The 25,437-nt window shown below is 54.7% G+C and overlaps 1 protein-coding gene across 4 annotated transcripts in view; it reads left to right on the forward strand.

The window, feature by feature from the left end:
- The window catches only part of SLC38A10 (solute carrier family 38 member 10), a 78,248-nt gene that overhangs the window by 6,900 nt on the left and 45,911 nt on the right, over positions 1-25,437 (forward strand). For all 4 annotated transcript variants that reach the window (XM_040640033.1, XM_040640034.1, XM_040640035.1 and 1 more), the window contains 8 exons: positions 2,158-2,203; positions 2,952-3,045; positions 3,291-3,434; positions 4,610-4,734; positions 7,597-7,699; positions 8,635-8,817; positions 11,342-11,453; positions 12,517-12,623. In XM_040640033.1, coding sequence (XP_040495967.1) covers positions 2,158-2,203; positions 2,952-3,045; positions 3,291-3,434; positions 4,610-4,734; positions 7,597-7,699; positions 8,635-8,817; positions 11,342-11,453; positions 12,517-12,623 — 914 coding nt within the window. The remainder of the gene's footprint in view (positions 1-2,157; positions 2,204-2,951; positions 3,046-3,290; positions 3,435-4,609; positions 4,735-7,596; positions 7,700-8,634; positions 8,818-11,341; positions 11,454-12,516; positions 12,624-25,437) is intronic.

The following is a 25,437-nucleotide window of genomic DNA, read 5'->3' on the forward strand; positions in this document are numbered from 1 at the left end:
ATTTATTTATTTGACAGAGATAGAGACAGCCAGAGAGAGAGGGAACACAAGCAGGGGGAGTGGGAGAGGAAGAAGCAGGCTCATAGCAGAGGAGCCTGATGTGGGGCTCGATCCCATAACGCCGGAATCACGCCCTGAGCCGAAGGCAGACGCTTAACCGCTGTGCCACCCAGGCGCCCCAACACCCTCCTATTTTGAACAGCACGGTTTGGTGTGCGTACCTCCTTCTCTGCCGTGCTGACACTGGCCATCGGTCAGGGGGAGGCTTTGGATAGTTGCTGGAGAGAGCAGGAGTGGGGCCAGGGTCCTGCACTGAACCAGGTAGTCTAAGAGTCAGCCCTGTGTCCACAGCAGCCTTCGAGCCACAAGCCAGGCAGTGGCCCCCAGGAGGGGAAGCTGCTGTCTGGCCTCCCAGGGAAAGACTGGGAGAGCCCTCCTGACGCCAGTCCTCGCTTTGCACAAGAGCACTGGTTAGACTGGTATGAGGCCACACCTACTCCTAGTCCCCGTGCAGCCTGGCCTGCTGGCTGCAGAGTGCCTGTCACAGGGAGAGGCGTGCTTGTTCAGAACCCCTTTTACAGACACCTGCCGGCCTGCTGGGGCAGGTCCATCACTGTGGTTCCTCCCCCGAGAGACAGTCCCGGGCCCCCTCTGCCCTTCCAGTGCCGTGCCAGGGGGGAGGCTAAGGGCAGGGGGCTGCTGGGCATTTCTGTTTAAGACTCAGGATCTCCACTTGAAGTGGGGGGTGGGGGAGCTCAGGTAAAGAAAGGGGTGAGTGGGGAGGCCAGAAACTGGGACAGCCCCCTAGATGTTCTGGGTGTCTGGGTGAAGAGTGCCGCCTCCCGCCTTGGTCCCCTGACTTGCTGAATACCTTCCATTACCTCCGCGTCCAGGATGCTCGTGTGTTCTGGAATTTTTTCTGGCAGCTGCTCCAAGCATTTGGAAGGCACCGTAGCTATTCAGCTTCTCGTAGAGAAGGGACGGCCGGGAGCGGGGCTGCCTCTGTGGGGCACTGGGTTATGTGTCCTGTCTAGAGGCGTGCTGCCCAGCGGCTGTCCTTGGGGGCCTTGGAGCGCCTCCCTTGGGTGACAGCAGGCCTTGGGCTGCTGGCTGCTGTCTGGAGTCCTTAGTTTGTGAAGGTCTCAGCTGGGCCTTGAGTCTGTGGCAAGGAGTCAGACAAACTGGGGAGGCCGGCATGACCCTCAAGGCAGGGCCTGTGCTGCTCACCAGCCTTCTGCCCATTCGTGGCCTCTGTCCCTTGTGTCATGTGCCAAGCTCCCCTGCATTTGGCAACACTGTACCTCTTCCTAAGTCATTGAGAAGTGATGAGTGTTGTTTGGACTCATTCACACCAACTGGCTGCATGTTTCCTTCTCTCCGGGTCTCCTCGGAGCAGGAAGCTGGGCTGTGTTGTCACGCGCACCCCTTTCTGGTCGCTCCTGGGAGATGGGAACTTCCCTAGAGGGTGGAGGGATTCAGGGTTCCCGGGGGCCACAGTGAAGTCCTGGGAGGGGCCCTGCCGAGCCAGCTCTTACTCTCATCTGCTCAGAGCAGTTCTGCTGTCAGGAAGGAAGGACAGGCAGCTCCTCTCCGCTGTAGGAAACGCTGCTCACAAGCCCGGCTCCTCGGTTGTCTACCTCCAGGGGGGCAGTCCTAAGACCTCTTGTCCCCTCGCCCCCCAAAGTGCCCCACTAGAAAGGATTCTCCAAGTTTTCCTCTGGAATCACAGAGGGTGAACCTAAAGCCCTTAGCCAAGGCCCTTTGGTGCGGGTGGCGGAAATGTGGAACCCGGCCGCACTGTCCCCGCCCTCGCCTGGCCCGGGTGCACGCACAGCATCGGTCTCGGGCGCACCTCCTCCGTGGGGACAGTGGGGAGACTGCCACTTCACGGGCACAGTTCTCTTTCGTGTTTTTAATAAAAAAAATCAATTGCCTGTGTCTTTCTCTCCTTTTTGTTCTTTTTTCTATGGTTTCCATTTGTTGATGGTAGACCTGAAAAAACCATGGGTCCAGAATCTTAGTGTTCTCTTCGCACCCTTGAAATGCAGGACCAGCAGGTTTTTGTCAGATTGCCCTTCCCAGCTTCCCTCGGTGGTGTCTTTACTGGTGTGCTTTTCATGCTGTGGATTGACCGCCAGTTCTCTCTCTTTGCACTAGCGCTGCACGCCTACGGAAAGGCTGGGAAGATGCTGGTGGAGACCAGGTACGTGGTGGCTGCTCGCTGGCCTCACCCCCTCTGTCCTTCTTCACCCGCCCCGAGGAGAAGCCCGAGGGCCGTTTCACACTGAGCCACACGTCTCGGATGCGGACTGCTTTACAAGGTGGTACTTTTCTCCAGCGTCACTTACGAAACAGTTGAAAGTTCAGTTTGTTGTTACCCTTAAAATGATTTGTGTCAAGGGCGAAAGTCCCATTTAAGTCTGACTAAGAAAGATGTGAAAATGGGGAACTCGGGGGAACTCAGCACTGCTCCCGAAACCAATGCACCCTAAGCCCCACGCACGGTCGCCTTGAGGCAGCACGAACCTGGAAGTGTCCTCTCTTTGTCCCTTCGGAGTCAAGTGTCATGAGGTGAAAACGTTGCTGGGAAATTGCACTTCAGGCTTGTCAGTCAGGAAGTCGCGAGCGCAGAGGAGCAGCCCTGTGAAGGCAGTCGAATATCTTGTAATGGTGTAGCAGCCCGCCGCATTTCGGGAGCCCCGGGAGGAGCTCGCACGGCCTCCTGCGTAGAGAAAAGCTTCGTTATTCGGTGTTCGTTCCGCGCGAACGAGCGAACCGTGCCGGGCACAGCCCAGGCTTGCAGGCTGGCGGTCGCCACACACCGCATCTCAGCGGGCCGCCGTCGGGTGGTCCCAGGCCAGCCGCGTGGGCGGGGACGGGTCTCGGCGAGGGGGCGCGGCGGCAGACTCCTGCCAGGGTGGGGCCTTTTCAGCCGACCTCGTTCTCCGCAGCATGATCGGGCTGATGCTGGGGACCTGCATGGCCTTCTACGTCGTGATCGGCGACTTGGGGTCCAACTTCTTCGCTCGGCTCTTTGGGTTTCAGGTGAGAACACACTCAGGGGCCCGGGGCATTGGCATGCTGGCGGTGGCTCCCGTCGCGGCTGCCTGTGACGCCCCCGCGGGCTGCCTCTCAGCCCCGTGGGGACCGGGGGGGGGCAGGGTGAGGCTGGCAGCGGAGGTCGGTTAGAAGAAGCGTCCGCGTGCTCTGGGGTTCGTCCCAGGCCTGTGGGTTGGAAACTCGGGGGGTCCACTGGGGTGATGCTGGACAGCGTGCTCGGCTCCCCCCAGGTGACAGGCACGTTCCGCGTGTTCCTGCTCTTCGCCGTGTCTCTGTGCATCGTGCTGCCGCTCAGCCTGCAGAGGAACATGATGGCGTCCATCCAGTCCTTCAGCGCCATGGCCCTCGTGTTCTACGGCGTGTTCATGTTCGTGGTGAGCGCCGCGCGCTGCCTGGGGCCGACGGAGGGTGCTGGCAAGCCCGGGGACGTTAGCGTCGTCCTCCTCGTCTACGGAAGGATGTTGCCTGTCAGGAGTCGTGACGCCAGCGCCTCGTCACCGGGGCGGCTGGTTTTCTAGACGAACGTTCGCAGCGGGCCCGTTCTGGGTGGGGGGCGGTGTGCAGCGTGTGCTCAGATGGCTCGTTTCCTGCTGCGTGCCTGGAGGCCTCGGGGTGGGAGCCTCTGGGGCCTGAGTGCGGGCCTGCCCATTCATAGTGGGGGTCAGACATGCTCGCTCCTGAGCGAACGCACTGGAAATCTTTGCTCTAGGTTTTCCTTAGAGAACGGAGCACCGGGTGGCCGTTCCCAGCATCTCCCGGTTTTGAAGGCCACCCAGGGACTGTTGTGCTACTCTCCAGACAGGCCTGTCCTCTGGGGGTTTGTCTTTTAAAATGTGTGTGTGGGGGGGTGCCTGGCTGGCTCAGTCGGTGAAGCGTCAACTCTTGATCTCAGGGTCGCGAGTTCGAGCCCCACGTTGGGTGTAGAGCCTACTTAAAAAAAAAAAAAAGGGACGCCTGGGTGGCTCAGTCGGTGAAGCATCTGCCTTCGGCTCAGGTCATGATCCCTGGGTCCTGGGATCGAGTCCCACATCAGGCTCCTTGCTCCGTGGGGAACCTGCTTCTCCCTCTGATGCTCCCCCTGCTTGTCCTCGCTCTCTCTCTCTGACAAATAAATAAATAAAATCTTTAAAAGAAAAAAAAAGAAGAGGAAAGTGTCCGGATGGGCCTGGGAAGGGCCTGCCCGGTTTGTAGGGACTGCCCCATCCCTGTGGCAACTGAGGTGGGCATGGCGGGCAGGCCTCACTGTGCCCCGTCTGCTGTATGCGTTCAGAGCACGGGCAGCTGCCTCGAGTGCGAGGAAGGCCCTGCAGCAGGAGCTCCTGCTGGCTGTGTGCGTCCAGCTCATGGCACAGCAAACTGGGGGTGTGGGACCCCCGACCCCCAGCCGGCAGCACCAGGTCTGGCTACAGGGGAGCATGCGGCCGAGCTGCATGTCTTTCGGTGGCGCGGCCCCGGCAGCGTCAGTACCCCACCTGTCCCAGCCCGGGGGTCCCGAGTCCTGCCTCATGGGCTGGTCCATCCTGAGCGCTCCTTTCTCGTCCTTGTGCAGATCGTGCTCTCCTCCCTCAAGCACGGCCTGTTCGGGGGGCAGTGGCTGCAGCGGATCAGCTACGTGCGCTGGGAGGGTGTCTTCCGCTGCATCCCCATCTTTGGCATGTCCTTCGCCTGCCAGTCGTAAGTACTGTCTGCTCCCCAGGGGCCCGAGGCGCGGGTGTGTTCCCCGGGGCGAGAGTCCGATGCCAGGAGGGGGGCGTCATCTGTTCTCTGTAGCTGGTGATGCAGGCCACCAACATGTAATGTCTTGTTCTATTGTGACTTGTCTCCCTCCAAGTTGAGGGAGAGAGCTGTGTGTATTTTTATCGAGAGAGAACTCGACTTTGTTTCTGAGATGTGCTGCCGGCAGTACTGGGGACAGTGCCCAGTGCGCCCCCCTCCCCCCAGAAGAGTTGGCTGCGGGGAACACAGAGCAGCCCAAAACCATCTGATTCACACAGTCCCAAGCATTTTGCCAGAATTGAGCTGTTCGTGTGAGAATATTTAAGAGGAAATTGCACAAACATTGACTTCCGACTGCCGCCGGGTGCCTTCAGAGGGGTGCGCGCGTGCGCGGCTGTGCTTTCTCTCTGGCACGCAGAGCTCTGTGAATGCGGATCAGGCCATTTCCATAATTCCAGCAGCATTACCTTCGCCACCGAATGACAGGAGCCAGTGATTCATGCCCGGTCGGAACGGTAACCCGCTCAAAAGAGAGGCGTAAATCCAGCACGGACGGGAAAAGACCATCAGTGCAGGGGGGGCTGGCAGACCCGGCCCCCCGTAGCTCCAGTGGGCATGTATTGTGCCAATCGTAAACTAACGTGGCAGATAAAATTTGCTCGTGCTGCTGTGTTTACACCCACATGCGAGATCCAGATCGTCATTTCCCACTTCCTGTCTCTCTCGGCAGCGCGGTTCCCACCAGAACTGCTCTGCTCTCGCTGTCTAACGTCCCTATTATAACTGGCGACAGAAGCTACATTCTCGTACGGCGTACCTTGTTACCAGTTGTCCTTTTCGTCTGGGAGTTTGCTTTTTAAAAAATAAACCCGTGGTTGGGCTTTTTTGGTGGTGGCCACGGAGTAGCCAGCGCACATCTGTTGGTTTTGGTTCTTAGGTCAAATTATAGGTTCTCGAAGGGCTGTGAGCCCAGAGCTGCTGCTTCTGCTCAGAGAACGTCAGCCCTATGGATAACGCCCACGTTCTCCCCAGTGAGCGGCTGGCAAGGGGGTCCACGGAGCTTGGAGTGACCTGTTCACTGACCTCTCCACCCTTAAGAACATTTGCATTTGCCAAAGGCAGAGACAGAGCTCTCCCCTCCCACTGCATCTCTGCACCAGAGTTCGTGAGAGACATGCTTGCCTGGTGACCGCCAGGTGACTGCCAGGCGCTGCCTGCGTGACTGGTGTCCTTTCTGCAGGGATGGGCCAGGCCTGTGCCTTCTCTTGCTGTCTGGCCCTTTCCGGTGTTACTTCCTAGTAAATGAGTACTTGGTAGTGCAGACCCACTAGGCTCTGTGGCCCAGAGAAGCAGCCCGGACAGTGCTGAGCACGGAGGGGCCTGGTCCACGCGGACGCCTGGGTCTGTGCACTGGGGCCGCATGTAGAAAGCTCCATCTGACCTGGGTAGATGAGTCTTGGAGGCCGCGCGGCAAGGTGGGCAGTCTGGGAACGCTCTGTGGAGTGCCGAGGTGGGTCGTAATGGACGTCTGTGGCTCCCACCAGCGGGTTCCTGGAGCACAGGCAGGTTTGGGGGGGCCGCTGCCTTGACCTTTTGGTACTTGTTCTTGCCTCCGTGTCAGGCACCCCCCCCCCCCCCCCACAGCACCTGCAGCTCCCGGTGTGTGCTGGGGCCAGGGGATGGAAATCCCCATCCTGGGGTCTGACTCCGCTCCCGCAGGTTGGCACTCACTGGCGTGGACCCTGTCCCAGCCCGAGGAGCTGCTCGGCACCGAGGTGTTGGTGCCATTTCTCCTTCAGGCCCTCTGCCATCGGCTTGGGCTGCATGGGCAGGTGCTGCCTGGAGCCGTCCAGCCAGGCCGAGGGGAGGGCAGCTGTCTGGGGCACCCCCTGCCCACCGTGGGTGCCCCGATGGGACCGCCTGCCTGAGCTGGGAAGCACAGGCGTCAGCTTCTGCCAGCCGGTCCTTCCCACCGGTTCCTGTTAGCTTTTCAGTGATGTCTCCTCTCACTTTCTCGAAGGTGGTTTTGGGGTTTGGCTCCACTGACTGTTATGCTTGTCCATTTGTTGGCAACAGTATTCTGCATCCTGACGCACCCCTGCCAGCTGGCATCCCGCATGCATGACCACTGGCCATGGCTCTCTCTGCCCCAGCCACTGGGACGCCACAGTAGGGAGGGAGAGTGGCTGCCTCTGTGTCTGGACACCCCTAACTGAGCTGCCCTTCCCAGGTCTGCACACGGACCTTCCCTGCCCCCCCACCCCGCCCACCTACTCCGGTCAGGGACTGTCTGCTATTTGCAGAGAGCCCGGTGGCTGTGTACCTTCCAGCACCCGGCAGCACTGCGCTGCCGGCCCTGGCCGTGCACGGGACAGAAGCTGCTCTCTGTCCCTGTGGGCTCTGAGCGGCAGTGCTGAGGTGAGGGCAGGTGGCCCGGCCCTGCTTATGTTTGTTGAACTTCCTGTTCTCGTGACGGCAATGCTCTGAACCGCTTCCTGCCTGCCCTGTGAACACGTGCTGCTTCCGTGCTGCCCAGCACTCCGTGCGGGGGTCACACTCCTGCTTCAGTGGGACAAATGGCCTTTCATCCTGTGGCACTTCTGAAGTGTTTACTGAGAGCTCGTTGTGGGGTGCTGCGGCCATGTGCGGCTGCACTCCGCCGTCCAGACCTCAGCCGCTGCCCTGAGCTACCGTGGGGTGGGTGTGGTTGGAAGAAGGTGCTGGAGACTCGGCTGGGGACTGGGGACCTGGGAACTAGGGCGGGCAGAGGGCGTGTCTTTCTCCGGATTCCACCTGGTGAAGCCGCTCCTCGTTACACAGCCAGGTTCTGCCCACGTACGACAGCCTGGACGAGCCGTCGGTGAAGACCATGGGCTCCATATTCGCCTGCTCTCTCAACGTGGTCACCGCCTTCTACGTCACGGTAGGAGCCCTTCACGCCGCCCCTCCTCTCCTGCGTCCGGAGCCGGCTTGGCTCTCGACCCCCCTGCGGGCTTGCCCTTCGCTCCTTTCCCTTCCAGGGACCCGGTGGCCATGGGGCAGCCCTGCTCCTTGGCTCCGCTCCCGTCCAGCTCTGCTCTGGGCGGCGTCAGTATCTCTCCCATCCCGGGGCCGTGCGGGCACCTCAGCACGCCTGCTCACACGTCACACGGGCTGGGAGTCTCTTCTTTTTTTTCTTTTTGTTGTTGTTTGTTTATCATCTCTTTATTAAAGAGCTAAATGTTTTAATGTTTTGTACATTTTGGGAGTCTCTTCTGACTTCTTCTCCGAGACCTTGCTCATCTGCTGTGGAAAGGGGCACATCTATTTACAGAAACTAGAAAGTGTAAAATAGTGGGGGAAGAAAATTACCTTCGATTCCGGCCCACGGTGCAATTACACTTCACGTTTTGGTGGATTTTTCTTCCGGTCCTCACGTTCCCGTTTGTTCTGTTTCTCTGCACCACAAATAAAACGAGCAGTGCGCGGAGATTCTAGCTTGTTTCTCTGAGCTCCGTGGCATCCGCGGTCTTGTTGGTGTCTACAGATGGTCCGCGCACATTGTTGTCCACGTGGTGTGGCCGTCCACGGGGAGCACGGTTTGCCCCGTGGTCCCCGGGTGTGGATGTTGCCCCCCAGGAAGGTCGGCCGCTCTGCGGGGCTCATGGGGCATCCTGAGACTTCCTTTCCATGCGGTAGCTCACCGCCCTGGCACCTGCTGTCCGCGTAGGAGGCGTTCTGGACCCTCCCCGACAGCGGAGCCTTCTGTTTATGGGCGTGCGGTTTACGGGCCGGGAGTCCCACGGGGAGTGTGGTCTTGCTGGCGAGGCTCGTGGGCTGTCTCCGGGACCGTGTGCCCCCCGCTGTCGCCCCCCGCAGGTCGGCTGCTTTGGCTACGTGAGCTTCACCGAGGCCACCGCAGGCAATGTGCTCATGCACTTCCCCTCCAACCTGGTGACGGAGATGATGCGAGTGGGTTTCGTGATGTCAGTGGCCGTAGGCTTCCCCATGATGATCCTGCCGTGTCGACAGGCCTTGAACACGCTGCTTTTCGAGCAGCAGGTAAGGTTCTCGAGGGCATTCGGGCAACACTTTGCCGGGAAAATGGTACTTTGCTGATCTTAATTACGTTCTCTTCTGTTGGCTTGTGCTAGTTCTTCAGTCTTCTGGGCTGTGGCGGGGGAGCTTTTCCTAGTTAAAAATGGAAACGCTTTGGGGCGCCTGGGTGGCACAGCGGTTAAGCGCCTGCCTTCGGCTCAGGGCGTGATCCCGGAGATCCGGGATCGAGCCCCACATCAGGCTCTTCCGCTATGAGCCTGCTTCTTCCTCTCCCACTCCCCCTGCTTGTGTTCTCTCTCTCGCTGGCTGTCTCTATCTCTGTTGAATAAATAAATAAAATCTTTAAAAAAAAAAAAAATGGAAACGCTTTGGTTAAAGTGAAATCTTTTAATAGGGATTTTTTTTAAAACTAACTTTGGAGGAAAGAGACTGTGCCCAAACACACAGGGATCTGTCCACGTGGGAGGCGTGGTGCCGTGTCCAGGGTCCGAGCAGGTCAGGCCCCTGTCCCCTGACTCCCCGGCCCCCTGGCTGTCATCCCCAAATCAGAGATGGAGCAGGAAACCTGGAGGGGTGAGGAGTGACTGGGGAACGCGGAAGAGCCGGCTTCACAGGCAGGCGCTGACCACAGCCAGGTCGGCAGAGGGGCACGGGGGTCGGCGCACTTTGCTTTTTATGTTTGTGTAACTGATCGTTTTCACAGTTTGACCAGAGACACTGGGCGAGGCTGAGTTCCATTCAGTCTCATGTGTGCGGTCACGGCACTGCTTAGTCCTTAAGGAGAAGTTTTCAAAAGAAGAGGTTGGAACTATAACTTCTTCTTGGCTCTCTCACTGTTGCCAAGTTAAAAACAAAAGGTCCGTGTGTAATGGCTTGTGCCCCAAGACGTGGGGTGAACCCGCGCCTATCTTGGGAGCCCACAGACCTGCCCGCAGCTTTTCTCCCTGGTGGTATCTTGTACCTCTGGCTGGAGGTCCTTGAGTGTGGTCTGCAGTGGCTGCCAGGACTCCTGGTGGCCACACACGTTAAACTGCTGAGGCCACGGGGTGGGTGGTGGGGGCAGCTGGGGGTCTCAGAACTCCAGGACACGGTGAGTCCAGTAGCCAGACTGGGAAGGTGGGCACCTGGGCCTTCCGAGCAGCTAGAACTGGGCTTGCTGTCCACGGGGTTGGCACGTCCTCAAGGCAGCTTCCTGCCTATGTTGCCGCCGGAGACAGCACCTTGTGGTGGAGGCCGAGCCCTGAAGGACTGCCCGTCCTTCCCCTCCGGTTCGACCCCTCATCCCCCACCCCGTTATCTGGGCAGGCACCTGGGCGCCAAGCGTGGCATGATTCAGGTCTTTGTTCCTTGGGGGCAGCCGTGGGGTCAGCCCCCTGGCCCGCCTCTGCACTGTGAGCCGCCCGCTGCTGTCTTTCCCGGTTTGATGCAGACACGCGCTTCGTGTATAAACAGCATTTGTCTTGCTGTATATAACGTTTGTATCATTTAAAAAACAAAGTCCACAGTGGCATTAGAGGCACTGTTAAATCAGGAAAGAAAATTCACCTACGTCCCCCCGTCCTCCCACAGATGACGTGGCGTGTGTGTGCCTCTCTTTAGAGTCCTTTCACTGAGCGTTCTCCTGTCTTCGCTGGGTGTCTCCATGGAAACCTGTGGCACTGCTGTGCTCTTGCCCTTCCAGCTCTGTGGGATGCTCTGGTTGTCGTGGGTCCTTCATGCTTGACCTCTCGTGGGTAACTCTCTCCTGACCTTCACACGTAGAGCTTCCCCCTTCTCCCTCTCCTCTTGGAGTATTGGGTAGATTTCTAGGCAGGAGTTCCTGGGTCAAAAGGTGTAGCCCTAACACCCCTCCTTGCCAGACCCAGTGCCAGCTGTCATCCTAAGGTCAGTCAGAAATTTGGGCTGCAGCCCCTCAGTCCATCATGAGAAAGCCACTTGTGTAAAGGTCGTTGTGGAAATGGGGTGATTTGAAATCCTAGTTACAGAACTTCGCTCCTGCTGTCTGGAAGATGCTTCTGGTGCATGGGCCTTGGAGGAGGAGTAACTTTGGTTTTGGTTATGCTAGGTCGTATCCTCTTTCCTTCTCGGAAGCACCGGGAAATGAGGACCAACGGCACGTGGGTGTGCGTGGGCGTGTGTCCCCCTGGGGGCTTCTGCTGCACGTGGAAACCATCAGCCTGGCTCTGTGGGGCTGGGACTGGCTGCTGGTGGCCGCATACCCACGTGGTCCTGTTTTTAATCTCTTGTGCATTGCTCTGATGGAAAATGGAAAGACTTGCTGCTAACATTTCAAAACAAAGTTGTAAAATTGACGTTCCGGGCCTGATGTGAGGAGCAGCCTGTGCCTTCCTGGAGTTTTGCCGGGTTGGGTTACGGCTTCACATTAACGTGTGTCTGGAGTCACCGGCTGGCCTTCCACGCACACCCACCTGGGGCACCGGCAGAGCCCTTTAAGGGCATCCTTGCTAGAGAGCGGAGAAGAATCAGTCATTTCAAAACCTTTTTGTTTTTGTTTTCTTTCACCCAGCAAAAAGATGGGACCTTTGCTGCTGGAGGCTACATGCCCCCTCTGCGGTTTAAAGTGCTCACCCTCTCAGTCGTGTTTGGAACCATGGTGGGTGGAATCATGATCCCCAACGGTAAGTGGGAGGGCTGCTCTGGGCACTGGTTTCCTGCCAGCTCTGTGCTCTCCTCTGTCTTCCCTCCTTGCGGTGACGTGGAGGGACCCCAGGGCTGTCGCTGCCTGGGGTCTCTGTGTTTAGCCGAGACACCCAGAGTCTCACGTCACTCTCTCTAGTCTCCTAAAAAAAATCTAGAGACTCTCTGCAGATCTTTCCTTTGGCCCCCTGGGAAAGGTATGGGACAGTGTAGCCTCCTCAGGGAGCCACAAGCGTGTGGAAACCTGAGCAGGTGACCCCCGGGTTGACCCCCGGGTGGGGACTGACGTGCTGGGGCGCCAGTGAAATCAGTGGTGATAGTTTGTTGACTCCTGATTTTGATGGCACATCACCAAGGGAGGGGAAGGGCCTGAGCAAGATTCACATCGTCAGACGCTTACTCGCAGACCCACAGAGCTTACATCATCAGATACCGAGTGGAGCCCGCGTGAGCTCCCCCCAGCTAACCAGCCAGGCGCCCACACTCCACGCTCCTGGCTTCTGCACATGGCCTGGGACCCGTCCTGCTCCATCACTCACTGAGCACGGTGGACAGGGTTGTAGTTTAAGATGAGCCATCTGAGAAGCCCCCGCTGGGTGTCCCGATGCTCTGTGAGGAGCCAGCGCGGTGCTGTAGGCCTCGCTCTGTGCTGGGCCCCGCAGGAGGACGCCGTTCCTCCTCCTCACTGAGGCTCACACGATCAAGGGAGGGAGCCACGTTGCCTGCATTTCACTGGCCAGGAAACTGAGGTGTAGCAGGGAGTAGGGAGCTTGCCTGAGACTCCTGGCTAGGAAGGTGTGGCCCCCGGTTCTCCCGGGGCTGCTGATCCCGCACTGCCCTCTGTCTGTGGCATAGACCGGATACGCTTCAGTGTGCTTGTGGGCACAGAAGGCCGCGCCTCTGCTCCCGCTGGCGCTCTGGAGGTGTGCGTGCATAGGCCTTGTGGCGGGGCTGGCTTGCCCGCCTGTGCTTGCTGAAAGCCTTCGTTCGGTTCCTTGCCGGAGCCCCCGGTGCTCACCCCCTCCTGTTGCCTCTTGTTCCCAGTGGAGACGATTCTGGGCCTCACGGGCGCAACGATGGGAAGTCTCATCTGCTTCATCTGCCCGGCTCTGATCTATAAGAAAATCCACAAGAACACCCTTTCCTCCCAGGTGAGCGCTGCTCAGCCCCACCCAGGGCTGCTCTGGGGTCATGTTCTCAGATGAGCCTTTCTTAGTATGCAAGGTACTTGGTTCCGAAGGTCTGGGAGACGCAGGGCTAGGCCAGGCCGCTACCACTGTACGGAGGAGGCTCCCAGGGGCCCGGGGCGTGTGCGTGAGTGTGCGCGTGAGTGTGTGTGCGCGAGTGAGTGTGCGTGAGTGTGCGCGTGAGTGAGTGCGTGAGTTTGTGTGTGTTGCACCAGTTACTTCATCTGAGCGTCGAAGGCTGAACCGCTTTTCCCCAGACATGTGTCTGTACGGTGACTGGATTATCCGTGTGTGCGTGTGCTGTGCACTCCGTGCCCCTCCCCCGTTCCCACCCCCCACCGTCTCACTAGGGGACTGTCTGGCGGGGTCACCTCTGCCGTGCTCTGCCGTCACGGAGAAAGCTATGATGATGCCCCGTGTACGCGAGTGTTGGGATGTCTTTGAGAACGTGTCTGTAGGAAGTCTTCTGGAAAAGGAATCCCTGTGTCTGAGAGAATGAGCCTGTGTAACCGGGGTGGCTTTCACACACGGCCCACGCAGAGGTCAGCGCGGTCACTCCGTGGCCGAGCCCAGGCCCCTTCCCCCAGCAGCCTGCAGGGCCGTCGGGCGCCTTTCCGCGTGTTTACTGCATCTCTTTCTGTGAACCGTCCGTGCGTTTTGCTCTCCTTTATGGACTACTGAGCTTTCCCTTTTTGGGGTGTTTTGGTAATGGTCTCCGGAGTGCCATCGAGGAAGCATACAGCAAAGCACCTCGTTCTCCATGCAGCGTGGTGGCTGCTTGCGGGGTGAGCCTGGCCGCGGAGCCACCGTCCGGGGCAGGTTTAGAGCATTCCAGCACCAGAGCTTCCCGGGGCGTCTCCGTTCTTTCCCCTCCAGAGCTTACTGCTCCTCCGTCTTCTAACGCTCGGGAATAATTTTGCTTGTCCTTGCAGTTGGTGTAAACGGAGTCTCACAATACGTGTTTGTGTGTGTCTGGCCTCCTTCCTCAAGCGTCACGTCTGAGGTCAGCCGTGGCACTGTGACGTGGGGCAGCCTGCCCGTTGTCGCTGCTGCGGGACACTGCGCGGTCCCCCCGGAGCACAGTGGGGCTCGCCGCGCGCCTCGTCTGTGATGTGTGTCTGGTGTGTGGGCCCCTCACCGAGGCAGGGTTTTTGGGTCCTGGGGTTACGTCTGTCCAGCTTTAGGAGATTTTGCCGAACGTTTTCCAGTTCTCGGAAGTGGTCCTCGGCACCGTGTTAGAATTCCCACCACGTTGGCCGGCGCTGACCCTCTCACGCACGCTGGCCCTTCCGAGGGCCGTTGCGGGTACTTCACCGGCCATTCCCAGATGACGAGTGATGCTGAGCACCCTTTCACATGCTTACCAGCCGTGTGAGCGCCTTCCTTGGTGAAAGTCTTTCACATCTTGCCCCATTTTACCTACTGGCTTGTCTTTTTCTTAATGATTTATGGACGTTTTTAAAAGATTCTAGATCTAGATCTTTTTTCAGAAATGCAAATAGCAACTGTTTTCTTTCATCCTCGGCTACCTTCTTCATGATACTTTTTCACCAACAGGTGTTCTTCATTTTATTAATTTAGTTTTATTTATTTATTTATTTATTTATTTATTTATTTATTTTTAAAGATTTTTTATTTATTTATTCGACAGAGAGAGAGACAGCCAGCGAGAGAGGGAACACAAGCAGGGGGAGTGGGAGAGGAAGAAGCAGGCTCATAGCGGAGGAGCCTGATGTGGGGCTCAATCCCAGAACACCGGGATCACGCCCTGAGCCGAAGGCAGACGCTTAACGACTGCGCCACCCAGGCGCCTCTTTTCTTGTTTTTTAATGCTGTCATAAATGAGATTTTTTTTTCTTTATTTCTTTTTCAGGTATTTCAATTATTAGTACATAGAAAGGCAAGTGTTTTCATTTGTTTTTGTTTGTTTTTTTTTTAAGTATTTTTATTTGTTATTTATTTATTCGACAGAGATAGAGACAGCCAGCGAGAGAGGGAACACAAGCAGGGGGAGTGGGAGAGGGAGAAGCTAGGCTCATAGCAGAGGAGCCTGATGTGGGGACTCCGATCCCATAACGCCGGGGATCACGCCCTGAGCCAAAGGCAGATGCTTAACCGCTTGACCCGGCGCCCTAGTTTTATTTTTTAAAGGTTTGTGTATTCTAGAGAGAGCGTGGCATGCAAGCGTGTGCAGCGGGAGGGCAGGGAGGAGGGTGAGACCTAGCACACTCGACGCTGAGCTTGGAGTCCCGACCTGGGGCTTCGGACTCCGGCGCTCAAATCACGACCTGAGCTGAAACCAAGAGTCGGACGCCCAACTGACTAAGCCACCAGGCACCTCAGGTGTCTTCATTTTAGTGTAGCTCGGTTTGTCACCTTTCTCTTTGGCTGGGTGCTTTTATGTTGCTGCCCATGACAAAGGTCCGCAGGTAACCTACAGTTCACGCTCTAGATGCTCTTTATTGTCACGTTTCAGATGGATGCTGCCTCTGGGGGCACCTGGGTGGCACAACGGTTAGCTGTCTGCCTTCGACTGTGGGTGTGATCCCGTTCTGGGATTGAGCCCTACATCAGGTTCCTCCGCTTAGGGGCACCGTGGCTCTTCCTCTCCCACTCCCCCTGCTTGTGTTCCCTCTCTCGCTGGCTGTCCATCTCTGTCACATAAATAAATAAAATCTTAAAAAAAAAAAAAAAAAAGATGCATGTTCCCTGGGAATGGATGGGGGAGAGCGGTGAGGCTCTTAGCTGAGCACCCTTGGCACGGGTGGCACTGCTGTCATCAGCCCCAGGGGAGCACTGGGGACACCTCTGTTGCTGGTCTGTTGGTCTTCCTTGTCCTCATGCGGCCCTGCTCCGAGTGCTGTGGCGCAGTGAGTCTCCACAGTGAGGCGGTAGGCGCCCGACCTTCATTCTTCTCCCAGAGGGTCTGTCCGGCACCGGCCCTTAGTGTCGGCAGCTGAGGCTGCTTGCCGGCCTCCTCCCGCAGAGCTCGCTTGGCGTTTTGCTGGGTTTGTACCACACCGTGCTAGGGACTGACCCCACCCTTCAAGTCACAACATTCCCGGTTTTCTTTCTCCGTTGCCCTTGGCTTCTTAGATGTCCAGACTTCGGGATTTCCTTGTAATCTCTTGTACCCGATTTCTAGCACGATCCCGTTGTGGTTGGAGAACACACTGGAAGAATTTGAATTTCAGTCCTTTGAGCATTTTTGAGACTTGCTTTGAGGCCCAGCATATGGTTTGCTCTGATGGATGTCTCAGTGGCTGTGATGGTTAGATCAGGTTTACTAACTGTGTATTGTCAGATTTCATGTGTTCTTGCTGTTTGTTTAATCTTTGTTTATCAGTTATGGGAAAGATATGACAAGTTCACTGTGATTGTAGGTTTGTTTGTTTCTCCTTTCCTGTACAGTCTTTGCTTTTTATCCGGAAGAGCCATGTTATTAGGAGCACACTGTTTTAGGACAGTTATGTCTTGTTAAACTGACCCTTTCTCCTGTGAAATGTCTCTTTTTATCTTTGAAATGCTTCGTCCTTAATGCTGGCCTTGTCTGATGTAGTGGACTGACCCAGCTTTGTTTTGGACTTATATTTACACAAATACAGGGTTTGATCTTTCTATGCCTTGATATTTACGGTGTGTCTCAGATAACAGCACACAGTTGGCTTCTGTTTTGTTTTTTATCAAGTTTGTTAATAGGAGTACTTAAGATTCTTTTATAATGAATGTAATTACTGATTTTGGGGAATTGAAGCTTCCTGTCTTACTCTGCTTTTACTTGTCCCATCTGTTCTTTTTGTTTGTTTTCTTTCTTTGCTGACTCTTTGGGTAAAATCAAGCATTTTAAGTATTCATTTTTTATTTCTCTGTTAGCTGGAGCTGCACATTCTGTGCTAATGGTTATACAAGGCAGTATTCTATACTTCTTGGTTTATTAGAGTTGATCATAAGTGGCTTTACCATTCTTGACAAGGCAAGTATCCCGTGATCTTTTGCCTAGCATTTACCTTCCTCTGGCCTTGGTGCTATTGTTTCTGTGTATTTTAACTTTATGTAAAACGTTGCAAGACATTATGATTGTTTTAAATTGTCAACATTAATTTATATTGAGCCTTTGCAGCCTCTTGGTTTCTTCACCTGGTCCTGTCTTCTGGTGTGTCTTGGAGTTTTGTGGTCATTGGTTTGAGAAAGCGGTAGAGGTCTGGATGGTCTGTCTTCTAGGAGACAAGAGGATGGGCAGAAGTCCTGTGTTTGGTTAAGGGGACTCTGTCCCGTTTGCCTCACTCCTAGGGCACAGTCCTTCCAGGGTCTCAGCTAAACACCCTTGCCCTCACATGGCTAATGTCTTTGCAGTTCAGTTGTCTTGGCAGTTGCTCGGCACCGCCTGCGTAGCTGGCATGTACCTAAGGGAGAATTGCACACAGAATGCGGGTGCCTCGTTCTTTGAGGCATGGTCTGCCTCAGTTCTGCCTGCTAGGAGTCCTCACCCCTCACCCCTCACCCTGGCACCTGCCCAGTGTCATGCAAGCCCCAGGCTGCCACTTTCGCCTGGGTGTGTAGCCGACCTCGTGGGGCCTCCATGCTTACCTCCATCCTCTGAGGTTTCGCCGGCAGTCTGGGTGGCCAAGTTGTCTGCCAGTGTCTTCAATTGGGTGATTTGTAGTGAGTTTGGGGAACTCCTGATGGCACGAGGAAATTAACCAGCCCACTGCCACCAGATTGCAAATGTTTCTCCATTTGTCAAGTCCCAGAGTCTTAGTCCCTTGGACTCTTAGGGGAAAAATAGTTAGAAAGGCCCTTCCTCTTCAGCATTATTTTTCAAGATTCTTTCCTCAGTTCCAGTGCTTTCATGACTTCATTTTTCATGTAATCTTTGCTCATCTTGTGTGTACTTTGGGGTAAGAAACAAGGCAGGCTCCGAGATGGAGGTAGGTCCTCGGTGGCCTCTGTCCTGCGCAGCGCTCCCACTCCCACGCACTGAAGCTTGCATCGGGCTTGGGCCTAGTTTGGGACTTGGCCTTTGTCACGGGGCTTGCTCGGCCGTAGTGTGGCAGCCCCTGCTCTCGGATGCATCACTCCTGGAAACTTTTTCTTTTTTTATTTGGATCCAACTTTTTTTTTTTTTTCTTAAGTTTATTGATTTATTTTCAGTGATCCCTACATCCAGGGTGGGGGCTTGAACTCACGACCCTGAGGTCAAGAGTTGCACGCCTAGCTGACTGAGCCAGCAGGTGCCCAGCTCGGGAAACATTTTAATTCCTGACCCCCTTCCTCACTTTTTATTAATGACATTTCTGGATATGCTTGCCTGTTCATTTTCATGTGAATGTTTGAATTAGCCGATCTGACTGTTGACAAAACTAAGTCCCCTTTTGTTTTTTTAGTCTCATTGAAATTTTTTGAAGCTCTCAATTAATTTAGAAAGTGTCGTTGTCTGTGCTCTGGCGAACCTGCAGTGTATCCTTGCAGCCCCCCGCCCCGTGCGATCGTGGGTGTGGGGTCCAGCCCATTTCCCCAGACTGCCGGAGCACGCATCACTGCCTTTGCGATCCCCCCAATCCCCCGATCCGGAGCCCTCTCCACAGCTTCTCCCCTTGCCCGGTTCCCGTATTAACTCTTTACCCCATTACCTCTAACCACTCCTCCTTCCCAGTTGTTCGCACTTCGTCCTCATCTGTGTGTCCTGCCCTCTGGGCAGCGTGTCGGGAGGTGCGGGGCCACTCCGCGTGAAATCTCCTGACTGGGCCGCGGAGCTCCCAGTGTTTAACTGTTGAGCCTGGTGTCGTGGTCGTGTATCGCGAATGTGCGTGTTCACGTACCTGCACACCCGTACACGTGGAGCACACGTGGCTGTGAGTAAGGAAAGCGCCGATCTGTGCCTGCTTCACTGTGGTTTTTAAATCCAGAAGGCACGCCCGACTCGCTGATTTACCATTTGTGAAGGTGGTGAAGTTTCTCTCTTGACTTAGTTTCCCCCTGCTGACTTGATGTATCACAAGTCAATTCTAAATGTGCCATACTGTTCGTATATGTGTTGCTGTGTTTATTTCCAAACATGTAGCTTAGTGTTTTGAGGAAAATGAGTCTTGCAAGGGACAGACTTGGCCAGGTGGCTGCAGTTGGTAGCACACTTTAGACCTTGGGTCTGGACGGCATCTGCTTGGCTCCTTTTCTCCTTTCTGCTCCCGAGCCTCTGGCTGTTGCTCCTGTGGGAGGCGTGGACCCAGCATCAGGCCCGGGTCCGCTGCTTCCCTGCTCACCCAAGGGCTCGGTGAACACAGGCCTAGAGAAGAGCTGGACCGAGTGCGTGGTGGATGGGGCGTGTCAGACTGGGGCTGCGTGAAGGTCTCAGAGGAGGAGTGTCCGGGAAGCGTCTTTTGTAGGAGCAGCAAGGACTGTGGACACACAATGTGCCCTTAGTGAATCGAAAGAACTTTCTCTGCCATCATAAGTTCATTTATCTTAGAATCAGAGAAGTTGAGGGTCTCTCCAGTCTGGACCTGGGTGGAGGGGGGAATTGAAACGCCCTGCGGCGGGAGATGACCAGCAGAGACCAAGCTGCTCCGAGGGGCCCTCCCCCGAGGAGAGAGACAGGGGCTGCCGTGGTCTGACGGCGGCAGTGCGTGTCCTGGAAGGCTGTAAGTAAGGGAATGCGAACACTGAGACTGAGAACAAGTGAGCCACCGCGTCGCTGTCTGACTCTCCACCAGAAGCACGGCACCCACGGCCTTCCAGCTGGGATCCGCGGGTCTGGGCCAGAGGACACAACGACCTGAGACCAGGATGGGTGTGGCCGCAAGGGCAGCGACCCCTTTCTCCAGGTGTGTTCTTCAAGAGGTGCAGAATTTGAAACCAGGTGTTGTTCAGACAGGCTTACCTGTAAGTAGTGAAAGTGAAGCGCTTCATCCCCTCATAGGTGCTTTTTGTTTTTGAATTGGGACCTCAAAGCAGATCTGGGGCTACAGGTCATGGCTTGAGGGTGCTCTGGGACTACCGTGGCACATCTGGCCCCCAGGCCAAGCCCTCGGGTTTTGCCAAGCTTGGGCTAGCCCTCAGATGTGCTGTAGTCCCTCCTGGGGCCCTGCTGGGGGACTGTGGAGTCAGAAGGTTGGCACACTGGACACACCACCCTCATCCTGTTGGACTCCTGTGGCCCGGAAGGGACTGGGCTTGGGACTTCCGGATGGTAAGGCTGAGCTCAGGCACAGCCGACCCCCTGCCTCCTGTCCTGAGGCCACGTCGGCACCCTGGACCCAGGCTCTCCACTGGGGCTCCCCATCGGCTCTGTCAGCTAGGCCCAGATGGCAGAGAACTGGCTCCTTCCCCAGGAGCAGTACCTTTATTCGGGATTTTTGAGAACCCGCTGATCTCGTTCTTTTGGCACACATTCCACAGCCAGTCTCCCAAACTTCAGTGGCAGAGGCGGGGGCCCTGGGAGCTTGGCCTCTTGTGAAGATCCTGGGGCCTCATAGAACTCAGGTCTGTGCCAGTGGTCAGCATGTAGTTGTCTCCGGATTGCTCGGGGGACAGGACGCACCTGTGCCCCTTCCCAGTGTCCGCCCACCTGGAGCGCCTGCACTGCTCTGGAGGCGGTCCCTGCTCCCACCCTGGCTCTGGCTGACTCTCGCCTCCAACCCGTGCCTGCGTGGCAGACGGTATCTGGTCACTGCGTCAGTCATCACCTCCGTGGACAAGACTTGCTTGGTGTCTGGTGTGGCCCCACTGTGTCCTTGGCCACACCTGCGTGGCATTCGTCTCACAGCTGTGCCTGCGAAGAGACGGCTCTGGCTTCCCTGCCCAGGGGTTCGTGGACCCATGGTGTTTCTTCAGAGGAAAGGTGAGGGTGGCAAGCTGGGAGGAGTGACCCGTACAGAGGTCTCTGGCTAGACCCTGCAGGCCTGCTCGTGCTCTGGACCATGGTCAGCTGGCGAGTGCCCTGCAGAGCCCAGAGGCTGGCTGGTGGGCCCGGGTGCTGGGAGCGCAGTGGTGTCTCAGCAGAGGGGGCATGGGGACTGCCGGTTGGGGGACTGGGGATGGGGCCGAAGGGCGCAGTCCGCAAGGGGACACGCGGGTGTCCGGGCAGGTGGCTGGGAGCAGCTGTGTGCGTGAGGCCCCGTAGAGCTGGTTCCTTTTCTGGAACTACCACTGACTCCACGCCAGGCTCCTTCTTTGTAAACCAGCCTCACGTTAATGTGCTCTTGGTCTTTCAGGAAGCTCGCTGTCTCCCCAGTGTTGACGGAGTTCATGTTTTTATCCTGCGTGTGATGTTTTGTTTTTAGCCAGAAAGCCGAGGTTAAAATAAATCATTCGAGTCATGGGTGAAATGTTGCCATTCAGTCCCCAGTGGGAATGCTCAGCGATGTGCCACAAAAATAGCCTCAACGTATAGTGACCACCAAAGCGGCTTCCGCTTTGTGTCCCCAGCGTCTCCAGGGGGGCCCCCATGGCGCGGCGCCGGCTCGGGACCGATCCTGAGCAGTCTCCGCAGAGCGGCCGGCCCTGCCGCAGTGGGCTTCGTCTCCTTTGAGCCCTAGGCTCTGCCCACTGCTGGCCGTTGTCCTGTTGCCGTGCGGTGGGGTCCAGGTTAGGAGAGGGACCTCTGTTGTTCCGGCACGTCGATGCTTTGCTGTTGTCTGGGAGGTTACAAAACAAATGCAAGGGATTTAAAGTGTCTTCTGTTTAAACTTTTAAAAGTGACCTTGGTCACTTCTGGACACCATCACTGCCCCATGAATCTTACCTTCCTGGGAAGAAGATGTCCTCTGCTGAAGCTGAGCGATACTCACACTTTTAGGAAAATGACCTGTGGCGGAGGCGGGGGGGCGCGTGACCCCAAGCTGCGTATTGTGGAGTCTGCGGGTGCCTAGGCTTCCCCAGATCTTGAGCGTACTTGCGGTAGCCCTGTTGCACCTGGCCATGACAGAGCGGGTTTGGGGTCAGCCCAGGGCCTCTGGAGTCCACCAGACCTCCCTGACCCATGGCTGACCTGGAGCCGGGCCTGCCCTTGGCCTCTAGCGGCCCAGAGCTGGGAATGTTTGTGGAGTGCCGCGCCAGAAACGACCAGTCCTGGAGGCTTCTCCCGGCCGGTCTCGCCCGCCTTTGTGAGCAGAGGCTCCTTCCTCCGAGGACGCCCTCTCCAGCTGTGTTGGACCCAGGGATGGCTCACTGTTTTTTGAACTGGTACATTTGAAAGTCAAATGACACTGAAAGAAAGCTTTGAATCCTGGTTCCGAGATCAGTAGAGGTGAGCGGCGAGTCTCCCTGGCTCTTGGGGCAGGTTCGCCCGCGGGCTCCTCTCCTGCAGACTGGCAGGACCCAGAGTCCCTGCTCCCCGGGAGAGGCCTGGGTGAGCCAGCGCACGAGGGACAGAAACACTGCGCTGGCCAGTAGCGCTTGTCCGGTGTCTGCGTCTTAAAATCGGCGCTGCGAGGAGACGGCGTCCGTCAGGCAGGAGCTGCTCGTACTGACATTGCCATTGGCCCATCCCAGAGGATGGGGTCGGGACGAGGACCCTCGGCCGCTCGAGTGGCGTGTCCATCACGGCTCAGTGAGCAGCCGATGGGCACCCAGTGTTGAAGGGGGCTCCGGCCGCCTCCTCCCACTGGCTTCCACCCATCTGTGCCAGCTGCTCGGCGTGTCCCTCCGTGGCTGACATGGCAGGCAGGTGATCCACGCTGGCGCTCTGCGGCTTGGGTGAGGCGGGATGCCAGAGTGCCCCTTTAGGGGCTGGCGGTGCCCGGAGATGCCGGGCACCCGGCCTCTGCGGCCATAAGGGTGCAGGCGGCTCTGGCCCTGCTCCCCAGGAGGCACTGTCGGGTGGGCTGGGGGTCTGCACTCTGCAGGGCTGCCCTCACGCCGCCCCCAGCCCGCCCTTCTTCCACGGCCAGCCGGCTCTAGCAGGTTTGTCTGACGAGTCAGTCACATTCACCAGTTAGGGACCACTGTCTCCTAGCGGACCAGCGCGGCGGCAGGGCAGGCCAAGGCGGGCCACGCCTGAAGCGCTGTGCTCCCCAGCCCTTCCTTGTGCACTGTGCCCACAGGCCCCTGTCTGCCTCTATTGTGGGAGATCTGTTGTGTCAATAAAGAGGAAAGGAAGAGGCTGATGGACGGCAACCAACAGCACCATACTGGCCACAGTTTAAAAATAAAATCCATAATTTGTACTGTGGCAAAGTTTGGCTTCTATTTTACGAAGTCTGGTTGCTGATAGTTTTTGAACCTACCTCCCTCCTCCTTCTGCCCCCATCTGGATGAGCTGATAAGAAGAAAACCAGGCGTTCTTGCATTTGGTGCCATGGGACCCTCACCTAGCCCAGTTCTAAACACCATAAAAACCCCATGCCAGTCTCTTTCCTGCTTTCTCAGAAGCCATTTTCAGCCAGAGAGTCTATCCTGCTCTCCTCAGAAACCCCATTCTGTGAGACACAAACGGTTTCATACCCTATTGGTATCCAGTCTTGATATCAAACCAAATTTTGGATGAGGAGGCCCATCCTTTTTCTGTGGGATAGGCTCAAACAAGTTCTCAACTTCTGCAAGAAGTGTTTTTAAATGCATTACCTCTTTTGATCTTTACAATAATCCTTTCAGGAGGTTTTAATTATCTAAATGGTTACAGATCAGTAAACTGGGATTCTAGAAAATGAGTGACTTTCCCAAAGACAGATGGCAAATGAAAAACCTGTCTCAAAAACTCCAATTCAGCATTATTCCTTCTGTACTCAGTACCTGTGATACGTTCTTCCCGGAAATACAGGTTTGTTAAAATGTCTTTATTTCAAGAGCAACTTAAAATTAATGACATATTATAGGAACTTGCAAAAATTTCTTCACTAACAGAAAATTCTGCAAAAACAAAGATTTTATATCTAAAATAACTGTATAAATAAGGATTATAGAAAAATACTACCATTTTAATTTTTTTACATGAACGCTATTTCAAGACCCCTGGAAGTTGCAATGACATTAAACCAAAGTTAATCTACACAAGTTAGGAATATATATATATGCTTGTATGCCCGTCTGTGTATTCTCTACCATTTCTGAAACTTTCCTGTGAGAATCGCGCTACGCCAGAAGCCTTACATACGCCATCGTATTTGATCCTCACACTCATAGCAGGTAAGCCCGGTTCTCCTGTTTCACAGATGACAAACCAGAGGCTTAAAGAGTTCATATCACTTGTTCAAGATTATAGACTTAGGACGTGGAAGCCCTGGGGTTTGAACACAGACTGTACTCGAATCAAATAAAGTCTGTAATCTTAACCAGCTTTCAATACTATCTCCTTGATAATAATCACTCTTCTAGAAATCCAAGTCTTGGGAGATTATTAATCAATATATTTGAAGTGTTTTTAACTGTAGTTGTTGTTAAAAATCAATATTTAAACATACCATAACTCAGACTTATCAATTATCTTAAGGTAATGGTTATCAGATATGATTTTCCACGTCTTAGGAGATGGCCTGGTCTCCATATCTTATACATTTTCAGATATTATTGTTAAAGAAAATAAAAATACCTTCAAAATTGACTTTATATGTTCCATTTATTCATTTTAATAATTCCTTGCATTTCTACAGTTATTTTTATGGTTCTGAAGAGCTTTTATATTCTCATTTGCTCCTCATAAACAACCCATCAAGGTAGGAAGAGAAAGCATTTTTATTCCTATTTTATAGCCACAGCCACAGAGAGTTTATACATCATGTTTCAGAGTCTGATGTAATGCTTTTGATTTGAGAATAAACAACAATGTTGAAAATACCAGCTTCTGAAGAAATATATTTTTTGCGTCCATTTTAATATATCATTGTGTACTGCACTGCAAGAAATGATTTATAAGATATGCTTCCAGCTGAAAAGTTTTCGGAGTCTTTTAATTTTTAAGTATTATACATATTCACCATGCGTTATCTTTGCGATTGTGGCATGTTCTGTACAATGAAGTATCGAATAAGCAACAGAGCTAAAGAAACTATTTAATTGGCAGCATATAACTTTTAAAACTACACATTTAAATTAAGATCTAATAAATATAAGTTAACTATAATGAAGTTTATTATTAATTTGTTCATTCATCAACAAATTTTCACAACACAAACCAAGGTGGCGCTTCATGTTTCCCTCAACAACTAAACTTTAGACAAGCGTCTTCCTGACTCTCAGCCCTTGAACTTCCTTTACTTACAGAATTTACTTCAGGAAGTTTGCAGTTATAAATGCTTTTTCTATTTGTACAGAAATCTTTTCAAAAGCAACTTGCTAATTTTACAACCCAGGAATGTCTTTCTCAAAAAAGAACCAGGAGCCATGCCTTTGAAATATAATCACGAAGGAAGATAGCAACACTATTTTCCAGTTTCTGTGGGAGGGTAAGGAGCCTCACTTAGGCAGGCACCTGGCTTTAAGCTATAAAACCATTTCCTGCCCTGAAGACAGGAGAAACTTTACCTGCAATCCCTTCGCAGCTCTTAAAAACTCTCAAACTTCTGTTTCAGCAGACTGAGCTCAGACTGAAGTTTGGCCTCTCTTCTATTGCAATAGCTTCAGATAAAGTCTTCTTGCCTGTTTAACTTCACTGGTGCAATTTTTGCCTTCAGAGCATTAATTACCTGCTAAGCACTTTACTAGGCATTGAGGGTAATGCAGAGGAGTAGCATGGTTACCCATCCCAAAAGGAATTCAGAGTCAAGGAACTGGCGGAGAGCAGAGGAGGACCGTGCAGATAATTAAGCGGATCATCAGAATCTGTGTCATAGTGGTGTTATAAAAA

Source organism: Ursus maritimus, unplaced genomic scaffold (genome assembly GCF_017311325.1).
Source record: "Ursus maritimus isolate PB19 unplaced genomic scaffold, ASM1731132v1 scaffold_24, whole genome shotgun sequence".
NCBI classification, from domain to species: Eukaryota; Metazoa; Chordata; class Mammalia; order Carnivora; family Ursidae; genus Ursus; species Ursus maritimus.